Source organism: Scatophagus argus, chromosome 13 (genome assembly GCF_020382885.2).
Source record: "Scatophagus argus isolate fScaArg1 chromosome 13, fScaArg1.pri, whole genome shotgun sequence".
NCBI lineage: Eukaryota > Metazoa > Chordata > Actinopteri > Scatophagidae > Scatophagus > Scatophagus argus.
Window position 1 is genome coordinate 11,358,427 of NC_058505.1, and position 15,000 is coordinate 11,373,426.

Genomic DNA, 15,000 nt, shown 5'->3' on the forward strand with positions numbered 1-15,000 from the left:
CTTGCTAGTTTCAGAACCACACCCTGTTTCAGTGCTAAGCTCCACCTTCCAGTCCTCACTTGGCCTGTTTGTGATTGGACTGTCTCATCTGTGGTGGAGAAGGGGATGAGGTCAGAGAGTTACAGGCTTTGGTTAAAGAAACCACTACCCAGGGGCGACCGGCTCCATTGTTGAGGAAAAAATTATTAAACTGATATGAAACTATTAGAAAAAAAAAGTTAAAGATTAAAAATTCATAACTTGTGATAAAAAGTAAAGATGATTCTTGTGCCAGTGGATAAAAAAGAAAAAGATTTGACCATTTTACTTTGTTTCAAAAATGTCAGTGAAATGCGATTTAGGCCAAAGGTAAAATCAGACATCATACCATGACAAACGTCACATTTTGTGTTGCCCATCCCACCCTGTGGTGTGGCACAGAGGCTGGGCTCCAGTCAATGACAAGCTCTCCTGCGCCTCTGGTTTTACCTGTTCCCCAGGCACCAGCAACGGTGGGTGTGAGGCCTGGATGAATCAAGAAGTTTTACTCCTCCACATCTACTTTAGGCTAAGAGCTTGCCTGGAATGAAAGGAATTAGTGCACAAGAGAGAGAGAGAGAGAGAAAGAGAGAGAGGAGGAAGGAGACAGGAATCAAGACTGTTTACATATTGTTTGACAGTTCTGCACATGGTGGCTCTCTGATGAAGTGCAGGCATGAAAACCAAAGACATTAAACACTTCAAAGGTATGATTAATGCACAGTATCCTACAGGTTAATAGTTAAATGCAATCCTTCCATTAGACACTTTGGGACCAAATACATTCTGTGGACAAGAAAAACAAGAGTGATTGTATTTGGTGCTCGCAGGTCGTGCAGTGCAGACTTTCATTCATATTCTCTGCAGTACATTTTTCAGAAAAGGGCCTACAAGAAGAAGAATCAGAATTAAGAACCACTTTATTGGCAGTATATATATTTTTACATACACACACTGAATTTGTCCTCTGTCTTCTTTAACCCATCCTTAGTTGAACACACATGCAACACCCAGCAAATAACATGCAGTGAAACACACACAGGAGCAGTGGGCAGCCACTATCAAGCAACTTGACCCGTGGCTACCGAAAGGCCACTTGAAGGCGTGGCTCAGTCTCACTTGCCTTGGGTCACCAAAAACTTAAATGGAGGAGAAACTGAACTCATTAACATATACAGCAATTAAGTTTCACTCAATGATCTCTAAAGAGGGAGGGTGAGTTGCGTACACAAGTGGATCTGCAAAGGAAAAGCTGCACTGATCTCGTGCAAAAATGCAGCCATGGATCTGCCAACCATTTAAGCCCTTCCTTAAGTGGCTGAATAAAGCCCGGATATCCGAGACCAAATATTCCCACTGTTAGTCCAAATGTGTAGAGAAGCACAAAGCATAAATAAATGTGCCAGAGTTGTGCACACTGTTGCCATGTTTTTGGCCCAGACTGAATGTGAGGGCTTCCGTAATTGTCTCTAAGCGCTCAGTCAGCTGTTTTTCATAGCTGCCGTACTATTACACACCACAACACAACCCCTCTCCTTCTCGGTCTTGTGACAGTTTAACATACACTTAAGTCTATTTTTTTTCCCAATCACATAATTTATCACACAAGCAACTAAACAACATAACATTGTCCGTAGCTCATAGCTCCCTGCCTGGCAGCATAACCACAGAATGGACAGCAGCCTCGAGACACACCAATCGTCCTCAGTTAGTCAATTGTAAAGAATTAGACCAGTTAGATGCCTTTGGATGTGACAGGCCGAGCTTAACAAGTGAAAATTAAATAATGGAGGTGAATGTCGACATACCTTTCTCAGTGTGGGGGTTTACGAAATTTAAGGCTGCCAAACACATGAGTAAGCAAAGCTAATAAATTCGCTTTTTGTTTTTTATCTTCGTGACACTGACGTTTTTGGAATTTGGTCCTCCATCACTCTTCACTGTAATGAGACAGAACTAGATTCCTTGTGCGGTTAGCAGTGGTGTGTGGTGACACAAGTATTGTGTTTCATCATATAGTGTCATAGTTTACAAGCTGGTTGTACTTCATTTAATTCTTGACAACATATATGAGCAAAAGCATGTAAAACAATTATTCCCTTTCTGACACTTGTTATACACTCTGGAGCTGACCACAAAGTCTGTTCATATTTGAAACTTTCCCTGTTCACTGTTCACTTTTGAAAGTTTCTTGTTTGCACAAATCATCACTGACTCAAAAATAGGGGCGAAAAAGCCACACTTTTCTGCAGAAACTCACCCACTAACATGCTAATTACTGGAATAAGTAAGATAAGATAAACAAGAAAAACAAAACAGGACACAATTTTTTTTTTAAAGCGACATGACTGTTTTGAGTTTCATTCATTTAAACACTTTTAAAATTCATTCATTCTGGATGTAAAGAAGCTTACAGTTACATTAGTTTGTAAATTATACGGTGAAATATTGACAAGTACAGGCCCCAGTAACTAATTAATGACCCCCCCCCCCCCAAAAAAAAAAAAAACAGAAATTGGGTTTAACCTCAGTGTCTAATGATCAGACCTATGTATATATCTGTTTTCAGTTTCATCCTGTAGCAGTTTCTATGCCATACAAGTTTGAGGAGACACTGTTAAAGATGTTGACAAACAAATGACAAACAGCATCACAACTTAAAATTAATTTGTGTCTCTGTTGACGATCTGAATGCTATCTTTGTAATGCTGATTAAAAGGATCAGTCTATGAAAAAAAGTGAATGTATTAATTATCTACACTACTTTGAAAATTAATGTGTTGGCTGCCGATGGGCAATATATGATGAATGCACGGATGAATCTGGGTTCAGTCTTGAAGAAATTATATCACCGAAGTTGACCTTAACAGAGAGGGAGTAACAGCGACACCCAAAGGCCAAACTGTTAACTACAACTAAAGGGCTCAACAGCCAGCCTAACTGGGTAATGCAAAAAATATTAAAAATAAAATAATTTAACAGAGCATAATAACTGAGATTGGTTTGACTCTGCTTATTGTATAAGTTTCAAAGGCTGCGGTAATATCACACACATTCACACACACACACACACACATGTGAGATAGAAGGAAGGTAACTGATAACTGATACCTGGAGTGAGTACCTGCTGGCAAGTTTAAACTGATGTATCCCTGTGAGTTTGGCTGTACTGTACATGCAGCCTTCCTACAATTCAATAAGCAGCCAAAATGCAAGTTCATTTACTCTACAGAATCCTAATTAACCCCCGACTCTCTGGGCAGTGGCCTTAATCCTGCAGGGTCGTCTAGTGTTCATTGAAGAACAGCATCTGGTCGTGCTGTCCTACAGTTTTTGTGCATTGTTCTGGTGGATTTAGGGAATAAATCACACAAACATGACCACACCTTTGCTGCTGAACGCCTCCCCCACCCCACCCCCGACCCCAACAAGGCACTGCTGTGCATCCACTCTTACATACAGTAGGCTTACAAACATTAGGCCTTTACACGGACACCTTTTACAGAGCAATTTTCAGTTCTCGACAAGCCTACATATGTAACATGCACAATGATATCAAGTCTAGCAAGTTTACTTCTCTCTAGATTATGAGATAGTTAATAGTTTTTTTTTATCTTTCAGTTATACTCTAAATCTTAGCCATAATGATGCAGTTTTTTAATTTTAAACCACCACCAGCACCACCCCACCAACCAAGCACTCTTTTCTGCCCTTCACACAGCTGGGTCTGCCACTGTTCATAACAGCCTCTCTCATCTGGCTCACGTTGTTTTCTTCCTTTAAAATAACATCTGTGTTGCGTTCGGGTGATGCTTTATTGTATTTTGATACAATGAAAACATTTAGCAATAAGTTTCTTGCATAAAACTCAATAAACTCGGTGATAAATAAAGAGTCCCGGTGCAGAGTAGGACACCTATATTTATCTGCTCTGAACGGGATTAGAAGTGCGACACTTTTGGCTTCGGCAGGGAACACTTACGTCATAAACCTGTGCAGGAGATCAGCTGCAGAGTAATACACCTGGTCACCTGGTCTGGGAAACCCCATTGGAATTACTCATCGTGTGCAAATGTGTCAAGTATGAAATGTTTGACCCTCTAAAGTAAAGCTTTTCTGAATTAATAAAACGAATAGGCTCAAACGAATTAACAAAAGATAAAAATACACCAATATGAAAACTGACTCTTTTCAGATTGTTATGTCAGGTTAATGTGCCCAGACTTGTGAATGAAAAGAGATGCAGTGGATTTGTCTCCCTCTACGCGCCTTAGTGAGCTCTGTCTTGCTTAGTGTCTGAGAGGCGGGAGTCAAACTCCTCCTCCGGGCCTTTCCTTACTGTAAAACCAACGCGCCTGTCGCTCGCCAATGGGAAGGTGGACCAACAGGTAGGCGGCATCTAACTCGGCGCAGTTGGTGCTTTCCGAGCATACAAGTGGACCGAGCAGACCATGAGCTCTGTCGGAGGTGACACCTGAGACCGAAATTCGCTCAGTTGTTTCTTAATGATCTGAAACCGTTTCTATTGTAAGGAGAGCAGCTGTTTTCTTGTCACTTTTTCTGTCTCTTTTGTCATCGGGAGGAGCGTCTCAATGTGGACACAACGTTGAAGGTAAGCGTTGCGGGCAATTGTCAGTAAAATCTTTTAAATAACATCCTCTCTGACGGATACTTGATGCATTTTTAATATGAAAACACGCTGAAGTTGTGGCTGTCTTGGCAGCAAAATTATTTCTCTTGTCATTTTGCGGTATCAGCTTGGTGTTGCATAATCCAAGAAGGACTATCTTGACTACTCCTCCATGTGACTCAACAATAACGCCTCCATCATATTCTTATGTAAGTTTCTGCTCATTTGTAGATTCTGGATGTCTGTATGCAGCATATCCACAGTCCTTAAAGTAAGTGGTAAAGATGTTTGATCACTTAAAATACTTAAATACACCTGTGTGTGTTGGTTTGAAGCGTCGTTTTGTGTGTGTGTGTGTTTGTGAGTGTCTCGCTGTTTGATAGAATTAATTATTTTAAGGCTAACCAGTTATGTATAGCTGCCTCTAAATCAGGGTCTTTCTTCCCCACAGCTGCCATATTGTCTTCACCGTTCATCTTTGTTCCTCTGGGATAAAGAGAGGACACACTGAGACACAGCTGATCCAAAGAGGTCAGACACTCTCTGACCCAGATCTCCCTGCAGGAGGACATGGAGGTCCTGCGGCGGTCCTCTGTGTTCGCTGCAGAGGTCCTGGATGTGTTTGACCGGTCGTTGACCGATAAGGAGCTGGTGTCCCAGTCTAAAGCCTTGTGCAGAGACTACATATTGTCCAGACTCAACCAGAATGGACTGGGATGGTCCAAAACAGAGCTCAACCTGACTCCCTCGAATGCAGCGCTGACCGAGGTGTCTCTGGTTCTTCTGTGTCTTGGTAAGAGAAACAAAATGACATCTTACAGCAACAAATACCCACACACTCGAGCACATAATCATTAGGTCCTTGTGTACTTTGAACCTCATATATTCAGGACAGGACAGTTGAAGTAAGATGAAGTGGCCACATTACAGTTTGTCCTGTTATTTATTTTTGTTTGTCTCTGTTTGTAGTGAAAGTTGTCATTTGTGACAGCTGCCTTATGTCTTGTGCTTAGCCATGTTCATGTCTGTGACTGCAGTAGAAAATACTGAAAAAAATATTTTTTGAATATTTTCAACACCTCATAATCTTAAGTAATGTTTTTTTTTTGTTTGTTTGTTTTTTTAAAATCTTGGATCCTCAGCTGGTTCCAAATCTGACCCAAAAACTAGTCACGTCTTCACTTGCTGGAACAGATAATTGAAATACAAGAAACCCGACCGAATGACTCCTTAGACTTGACTCTTAAAATTATTTCCACATACTTTATATTTCATGCTGTGATGAGTTTGGGATTTGACTCGTGTAAGACAGCAGCTAAAGTGCCTCGCTTCTTTCTAAGAGATGCCAGCAGAGATGGATGTGATTTACTTTAACATCCTGACGGCTCTCCAGTACAACAGCAGAATAAGTAGTTGAATTAAAATTGAATTATATGAGAACCCTGAGCGTTTAAAGAAGCGGTTTAAACTGAATCTGTGTTTTAGGTTCTGTCTCTCTCATAGAGATTAGCTGTGATCTTCCTAACAGATTTTGATGCTTCTCTTTCCTTTTTGTTTTGCTTATTTATTTATTTATTTTTGGGCCTGTGCTCTCCCTCTGTCACGTAGGCGATGAGCTGGAGTGTATACAGCCCAGCTTGTACAGGAACGTGGCGCGGCAGCTCAACATTTCTGTTGCCATGGAGAGCATGGTGTCGGATGCCTTCATCGGTGTAGCAACGGAGATCTTCGCAACAGGTACACATGGCTGTTGCTGAACATGATGAGGATGATGATGGTGATGATGATGTAGCAGACTGTATGTTCTCCAAGGTGAAAAACTAAACATGTAGAGTTGAGCCAAAGGAGAAGACTGCTGATGAAGGCAATTTGTGTGGTTAAACAGGTGTGTCTCTGCATTGTCCATCAGCGTCTGTGAGCTGACAGGTGCTCTCAATGAAAGTGAGCGGGTGTGAATCACTCATAGGTCAAATGAAACACATAATTGCTCTTGAATCGGATGAAATCTGGATTAGTGGTGTTCATGTCTGTTCCAGGATTAATTGTAATCACTTTAATGATCTCCAGCTCTTTCACCAAATGCCATCACAGGTCCACGCTTTGCTTTGTACCTGCAAAACCGATGACATGTTAGCTAAGCTAACATGGTGAGCTAGTTAAACGTGCAAAACATCAGCATGCTAGCATGGTCATCATGAGCATGTTAGCATGCATTTATCTCAAAGCACTCACAGAGCTGCTAGCATGGCTGAGGGAGAGGTTTTATTACCATGGATGACGAATGTCTGACACAAGCAAGATCCGATGAAAAGTGACCAAGGTTCAACTAATCCAAGTTGTGTGCATTTGTGACTTGCTGTTGTTTTCCGGCGTTAGTCGTTGGTCTGATGTGAGGCATGTAGCACATTGCTGGACTGGAAGATAGCAGAAAATAAAATAGACCCACAGTTACTTCACCGAACTTTGAGCACTACCTCAGAAATGATTTCTTGCACATGTCACATTTAAATCTGATGAGTTATCCCAATAGGCATTAAGTGGTTTCTTGTTAAATCTTTCTCAAGTCTTCTCCCAGTCTAACTGGGTCTTGATTAGCAAAGACCTTTTAGACTGCGTGTCTTGACTTGAACTTGTTTGTGCCTGCTCTTGGGGTTGTTTTGAGTTGTCATGACAACAGGTGTGGTTTTGTACACCACACATAAAGCAGCACTGACATTTTGAAATATCCAAACAAGGATGGCCGTCTTCTGTATGAGCCTTTGGGTTAGATTAGATGATCTGACCGCGATGTGATGCTCAGCTAAAAACTGGCACTTTTCCAGGGAGAGATCAAAAACCTCCTCACTTAATGTAATTTTCATGCCTGTGTTCTGCCAGAGCTTGTGCTTGTATTGACGTCACGAGTATGCAGTTTTTGGAAACGGCGTGGGATTCCTCCTGAAGAATAACATTTTGGTGAACCCAGGCTGCCCTTAGCCTTCTGGGACTGGTTGAAACCTGGGTATAAATAGAAAAGTGCGTCTAAGTTTGTTTTTCCTGCTGTCCGTAGTTTGTTTTATAGCTGCATATTTAGCTTCTAATCTAGAGGCCACAAAGGAATGATACGTCCAGTGAGTCTACATATCATGACCACGTACTTTTTTTGGAAGCGGTGTAGCGGCCATCTGTGCTGTGATCTCCTTCAGTCTCTCCTCCATCTATCTTTGCCTGCCTCCCACTCCTGTTCTTTCTCTTTCCGCCTTCCTCTCCTCCAGCTTTATCCCTCACAATCTTGTCTCTATTCTTGGCTTGCTTCTCAGTAGGGAGTGAGACGTGACGTACTCTGACAGCTTCCATGGACGGTTATCTTATTTAAGCTTGCCCAGAGCTCTGTCCCCTTATAGCCACAGTCAGACTCTGTGGGTCAGCTCTGAGGAACAGTCATGACAATGTAAGCTGACCTAAGGAGGCTAATACCATTAGGTCCCGTTCACTGCATCACCGATAGTCGTTATAACAATCCGTGCTGCCCTGGAAATTACCTAGAAATGGCCGGATGTCCTTAATTAGGAGACTGGATTGATTAAATTGAAAGAAAGACAAATAGTTGGCCTTGTTCAGCTTTATGACTCTCGATTGCTTCTGGGTGCTGAGTGCAAAATCCGAGTTCAGCCACCTCTCAGCAAAGGCAACACGGTCTCACCCTCTTTAATTTACAACTGGCGTGGTAATGTTATCAGCTACATTAACACAAATGCACCGGTTTGTTGACTTAAAGCTGGTATTTACAGCTTATTTCGGTGCAAGGTCCACTGACTGCCCCACATACTTCATGTCAGGTCACAGAATATGTAACTGACTTGGAGGAAATAGAAACCACAGAGAAGCTTGGTGTTAATGCCGCAAGAACAGGAAAGGAGTGTTTATGCTGAGATAAATATGGGAGTTTATCGAGTCTGGCCAGCGACCGCTGTCACTGCGGAGGCTTGAAGATCAAGTTTTGAATAAAGTGTGATTTTTATTTTTTCAGTTAGTCACCTTAAACTCTTATGTTTTCCTTCTTCCACAATTATAAATCCATAATATGGTAACATTCAGAAGTGGTTTGACACATTCTGTTTCACTGAAGTCTGTTCTCAGTGGGTTGTTTTGTCATATTTGCCCAAGTTGTATATTGAACCATGGCTGGCTCAAACCAAGCTGTGGTGTCCCAAATTTCTGCTGATGTGCAAATGTGTTAAGCATAGACTGGGCTGCAGCTGATGGTTATTTTCATTATCGGTTGATCTGTTGATTATTTCCTCTAACTGTTTTGAATGATCAATTTGAAAATTGATCATTTTCTGAAAATAAATTGGGAAAAAATGGCCAATTTAATAATGAGCATCTGCGCTTGCACAACTATCCACACACATAATTAAAGACGTGACACATAACCCAGCGGCGTCTGTTTTTCTGGCTGCAGGTATAACGTGGGGTAAGGTGGTATCCATGTATGCAGTAGCTGGAGCCCTGGCGGTGGATTGTGTCAGATTTGGTCATCCAACCACCGTTCACATCTTGGTGGACAGTCTAGGCCAGTTCGTCCGCAAATTCCTAGTCCCTTGGCTGAAGAGACGGGGAGGATGGGTAAGCGACCTCTGTTGTACGTGCTGATACAAATGATTGTTGAAGGACATGATACAATGAACAGTGTTGTGATAAATCGTTACATTCATTTTGAAATGTTCCCATTTTCTAAATGAATATTACTTCTGATATTTGTGATTTCTATATGACTAATACTGCTGCATGATTACTGAGTTTTTGAGACATTTTGAGTAAACAAGTTGATGATTGAATAAGCAAAAGGAGGGGAAAAAACGCTCCAAACATTCTGGTCGTCTTTGTCGCTTCTTCGGCGGCTAAGTGACTGATTCATCTTGTTATCTTGTTTATGGATCAGAGCTCGGTTTGGTTTCATAAGCTCTGAGCGTCCAAGTTAGAGGAATTACATGAAATCTGATGGTAACTCACTCAGAATCATCCTGTAGCTTCCTACTGGCTGATCTGAAGCAAAGATTTGCAGTGGTAATATTTGTTTTCATGACCCTCCCTTGGAGGGAAGACAGCAAGAAAAAAGAGGCTAGTCAAAGTTTTGTTTTGCTTGACTCATGTAAGACTTTTATCTTATAAATGCATTGGTATTTGTCTGCTTGGGATATGTTTGTTTGCTCAAAATAAATTCAGTAAATAGGCGGCAAGGCAGTGATTGAAGTGAAGGCAAAGAATGACCTCATGTCTTGGTCTGTTTGGTGAAATTTAATTACAGTTGATAAACAGACACATCAAATAGACCCAGCAGTTATGTCTATCTATAAGTCTGTCATGCTTACCGTGAACGTTACCACCAAGCTTTTTTTATTTTATTTTTTTTATATTTGTCGTTAGAAAGGTTAAAAATATGTGAGATTTAGGGGGAAATTTTAAATATTAAAATGTGAGAGAGGGGTAAAATACTGCAGCATCCTGGGGAAAAAATGAGAGGGTTGACAGGCATGCGTTTCATTGTGGTCTGAATTTTAAAATCTCATTTTCCTTTTATCAGGCAGAGATCACGAAATGTGTGGTGAAGAAGGATCTCACCCCTGAAAACCACTGGCTCTCCTCTGCCGTCGAGTCCCTGAAGTACTTCCTCACTGCAATGTACGTCTACATCATGAAGGAACCATGAGCAGCGGAGAGTCGTTATCGTCATCGTTATTGTTGGATATATGAGACAGAAATCTCAGACTTGTCAATAAATGATGGAGCGGAGATGGTCGCCGCGCTTGATGGGGACTGAGCCTGCCAGCAGATATCAGTGTGTCGCTGAATGGCCACCGACAAGTGTTTCATCAGCATTACATTTGTGTTTGTCTGATAAATCTGTGAGTGATTACCCTTCACCCAGAGGGTAGTCACAGTGATATATTTAAGAGCATAAATGGCAAAAGAACAACTTTGTGTCACTCCACCTCTTCTACAGATTTTCACACTGCTTACGCCGGTGCAGGCTTCTCCAGTGATGTAACTGTATGATGGTGTTCAATTTTATGTGAGCAGTGGGAGGCTGTTTGCACTCCCGAAGTTAACTGTTTGATGCTTTCTTATGATGCTTGTCCCAGAACTGAAAGAGTGATGAAGGTGAAAGCCCCGTCTTTAATGAAAATTGTTGCTCAGCTGGCTGGGTCTTGTTAATTTTTTTCAGTTTGGAAAATGTCTTTCACTTTGCACTAAAACTGATATCAGGTGGTTTCAGCTGCTTACATGTCATGGGTTTGGTTCACGATGTTGTACTGTACCAAAGCACAAACAGTGTCTCTTTACAAATATGATCCGACATGTTGTGACTTATTAAACTTTCCTGCGATTTTTTTGGACACTGTAGACCACGACACGCTGGGTCTCATTTTGCCCTTTTTGGCCAAAGATGCAACCTGTTTTAGTGGTACTGAATTCCTTTTTAATTTGTAAATAGTTAATTTATGATTTTATTTTTTTTTACATTTTGATTGAGACTTCCAAAATCTGAAACCGCTGCAGTATAAAGACTGCCAATACCATAGCTCTTCAGGATGATTGTGTGGTATGCTTGATGGGCGTCACCTTCACAGTGTTAATTTATAAATGTGTGTGTGAACATTTTTTTTAATCCATAATAAATTTAACTAAATCTTCACCCATGTATTTATTATGTTGATCATGTTATGATACTTTATCCCACTGATTGGACACTTTACAGCTTTATTATGACATTTTGACACCATAACTTCTTTACCATTACAGAATTACACCATTGTATAGCTGTACACCTGTTTATATCATCTGACACAACTGTGATTACACATCAAGCTTTTATTTTAGCTACATTTAGATTTCCTGACCAAAGTATTTCTGTGTACAACAAGCCTGTCAGCCTGCTGGGTCAAGATAACCGACGGTAGGTGATGTGCAAATGCTGCTTCAGTGCCTGGTTGTCTGTTGCCATGGAAACTGTCTGCTCCAGTCTCCCATCTGGTCGCAGCTGAAACACTCTAGAAATCTGAAAGATGGAAAAGAGCAGGTGAGGTCACTAGTCACAAAAGCAAGAGCAAAAAAAATGTGTTTATTAATAATGAATTAATATTGAGCATGAGTGCATTAAGCGTGATCAGAGACTTAGGTTCACCTGCTGTACATGTGGCTCCTTGGCGAATGAGATCCTGGCCAGAGCCTGGCTCTGCAGGTTAATCTGCTGCGCTGTCAGCTCTCCCTCCTCGATCTCCACCAGACCTGCACAAAAAGAAGCAATGGACTCAAAATATGTGAAGCGTGTCTTCATTTGGCTAAATATGTTGTATCTTTTAAAATGATAAGAACAAAAAAATGCAGTTTAAAAATAAAAACTCTACCAAAATCTCTCTTTTAGTTTCATTGTCACAAATGAGGAGATGAAATATTGCAGACTTGTCTTTAGGGCAGCAATGCAATATCAGGATTAAACTGGCAGCACACAATAAGCACAATCGGAGTATTATTTTTGTCAACAGGGAAGATCATCATGTACTTTGGGCAGCCAAGAGGAAACTGTTTGAAACTGTTTGAAAAATGTTTGAGAGCGTTGAATTTGAACACTGAGCTATAATAGAAGAATAATAGAAGAATCTTTTCTGTCCCGTACAATCTGCTCAGTACATTACGGTCTTGTTCACTGCATCTAACTAAACCCTGAGAAGCAGCGGCACCCAGGGACCAAGTCCAGATCTAAGCCAGTGCCTTAGACAAAGACACTGACCGGGAAATTAACCCAACATACAAGTCAAAGCTTCTTCTTATCCCCGACCTTTGCACATCTAGAATGATCATTTCTACATATTGCAGAAACACAAGTGGGAACCTGTTAACAACAACCACAGCGATGTGAATGTAACTACCTGAGTTCTGTGCTATGATAAATGCCACTCTGTTGGTTCCAGGCTGCATTCGAATGAAGCCGCACTCCCTGTGCAGCGGTTTCTTGGTCTCTGCATGGAAGGCATTGAACCTGTCAAACACAACAACAGTGAGGACTCGGCTGAAGTCTGTCAGCAGCATGATTTCAAAACAACAGGAATCAGGAGCAGTTTTTTTACTTTCACACCAAGACAAACTTGCACCAGTTAATTCAATGCTGCAAATCTAGTTCAGTTATATTAGAGTATGGGTTGAGTAAATACATTGAGTCAATGTAATATAGCTAAATACTAGACACTCACACTGTTCCCTTCTAGACCAAGCATCTTTCACAAAGTTATTCCGATATGGTGTTGCAATTATTTATCTGATGGACTGTTGGGTCTGCTTTCACTGTTTCCACTGTGTCTTGTAAAAAAGTCAGTTTATAATGAATTTCAGATCTCATGGCAGAGTCGTCAACAAACACACCACAAGTCTTCACAGTAAGGAAAATCCTGCTTCTTCTCACTTTCGCAGACACTTAAACCACAGGAGAGAAGCTCAGGTGAAAATATCAAAGCAAGGATCCACATTCTTAAAGAAATTATCAAACATTGTTACAAAATAAACTTTTTGCTATTAACTTTTCAGATACTCTTGCTTTTTGCTGACCTGCTGTGGTTTGAGTTCTCATCTTGCTGCTGTGACGTATGGGTGTACTCATGACTCATGACATCACTGCTGGGTGTGGTTACAGGTGTAACAGTTCAAGCAAGTTTTTCCTCGCCACTGTGTCTCTGTTCCAAAAATCTAATGAAAGCGCTTAGTCTAAACCTGCTCTAATTGGAAAGTGTCATGAGACAACTTTTATTGTGATTTGGCGCTGTATAAATAAATTAAATTGAACTGAACTAACCACACCCATCAGTGGTACTGGGTTTGGTTAGAGGGTGAACAGGCTTGAAACCTGTTTTAAGTCAACTTTTATATAATAACCTACATGAAGTTGATGACTGGTTGTCCCACGTGGCTGAAATGTAGTGTTTCAGTGTAGCGGAAAGGTTTTATAGTAGGATAACAGCCCTCCCCAGGTTCATCTGACTCCCAGGTACCCAGAAGCCAGTCTAGAGGGAGGAGGACTGGGTTCAGCTCCACTGATGGTAAAGCACACAAACAATTCATGCTAAATTATCTTTGAAACAGAGAAAGAATATCCAATATGTACTCCACTTGTATACACAAATACACTGATATTACTTTATATTCATAGGAAGTTTGAATTTATTGTCAAAGAAGAGGTAATGTCATATAATTTGTAGGAAATGCGAATGTCCCCATGACAGACCAGTTTATGATTAAGAGAAAAACAAGAAATAAAAACAAACCTAACCAACAAATCAAAATGTTAAGACATGCCATTTTTAACTTTCTCCTGAGAGTATTCTAAAACGTACTGTTATTAATATTATCATCGTTATCAATCAAACACTGCATCACCATCAAGTAACTTACGTTTCAAGGATAAAGAACAAAAAAACTGAGGCTTAGCGCTTCTTTTACTTTGTCGACACAACAAAGTCTGGAGCTGACAAACGTAGCTCCCCCTAGGTGGCAGTAATGCTACGTTATAGTCAACATTTGGAAAGAACCAGAAGAAGACGATTAAAGTTCGCACAGGGGAAGGTCGCTGATCTCTATCGCATTTATTAAAACTGAGACTTTTCAAACAAGGCGAAATGATCCTAGCATCCCTTCTGTAACGATGTTGATCGACGATGACAAAGACTGATTAGTCATTGTTCGATAAGCAAAAGTTGCAGCATACAAACTGAATATATGCGATAGTTGCAATTTGTTTACTACCACGGAAGCTAATGTTAGCTACTTTCGTTTTTACAGATAGCTAGCCGAAAAGAAAATTCACTGCATTCAAATTTTTTACAGAATCCCAAACTGTTAATCTTAGGCTGAGCTGGAAGCAAGCGAGATCCGTAGTCATACTTCAGGACACATTTTGTATTTGTATTTGGATAAACTACAGTGCGTTATTAAGCCAGCAGATACTAGATACTTTCATGTAGCCAGCCTAAACAGAGTTAGTATGTCACCGTGACGTTAAACGTTAGCTAATAAATTAACAGTTCTGTTGACATTGTTGTTCTTAAGTGAATATAAATATCAGCCTACCTGTGTGATTCACGGGGCACGCCATTATTAAATTCAAAGGCAATCAAACCAGTAGGAATACACATACAAATCGGGCCGAAGTACAAGATTAAATGTCACTAAATTAATAGTTACACTGCATGGTGTTGAGCCAGTGAGACGTAGCTTTATAGTCATAGCAGGGAATCTTGGGAAATGTAGTTTAGACCGTCAGGCACTATGTGTCTTTATGTGTTCAATATTTTATGTGTTCAATACCGTGATTAAAAGTA

General features: G+C 40.7%; 2 protein-coding genes and 1 long non-coding RNA gene across 4 annotated transcripts; 1 reads left to right on the forward strand and 2 right to left on the reverse strand.

Moving 5' to 3' along the window:
* On the reverse strand, window positions 1–4,268 carry LOC124068843. The gene is made up of 3 exons (XR_006844986.1): window positions 4,001–4,268; window positions 469–559; window positions 1–88 (listed from the first exon to the last, which is right to left on the reverse strand). It is a non-coding gene; the product is annotated as an uncharacterized LOC124068843 (long non-coding RNA).
* Window positions 4,269–4,420: 152 nt separating this feature from the next.
* On the forward strand, window positions 4,421–11,327 carry bokb (BCL2 family apoptosis regulator BOK b). 2 transcript variants are annotated; one of them, XM_046407323.1, is made up of 6 exons: window positions 4,421–4,630; window positions 4,880–4,919; window positions 5,100–5,441; window positions 6,257–6,385; window positions 9,093–9,256; window positions 10,215–11,327. In XM_046407323.1, exons 3-6 carry the CDS (start codon window positions 5,219–5,221, stop codon window positions 10,338–10,340), a joined length of 642 nt encoding a protein of 213 aa, XP_046263279.1. In that variant the 5' UTR covers window positions 4,421–4,630; window positions 4,880–4,919; window positions 5,100–5,218; the 3' UTR covers window positions 10,341–11,327. The 2 variants fall into 2 exon arrangements, with proteins under 2 accessions (XP_046263279.1, XP_046263281.1); XM_046407325.1 differs by lacking the exon at window positions 4,421–4,630 and having other exon boundaries at window positions 4,858–4,919.
* Window positions 11,318–14,918, reverse strand: thap4 (THAP domain containing 4). Its single transcript, XM_046407326.1, has 5 exons — window positions 14,750–14,918; window positions 13,563–13,716; window positions 12,562–12,671; window positions 11,817–11,920; window positions 11,318–11,690 (listed from the first exon to the last, which is right to left on the reverse strand). The coding sequence occupies exons 1-5, from the start codon at window positions 14,772–14,774 to the stop codon at window positions 11,574–11,576; spliced, it is 510 nt and encodes a 169-aa protein (XP_046263282.1). The 5' UTR covers window positions 14,775–14,918; the 3' UTR covers window positions 11,318–11,573.
* Between the last annotated feature and the right edge of the window lie 82 nt (window positions 14,919–15,000).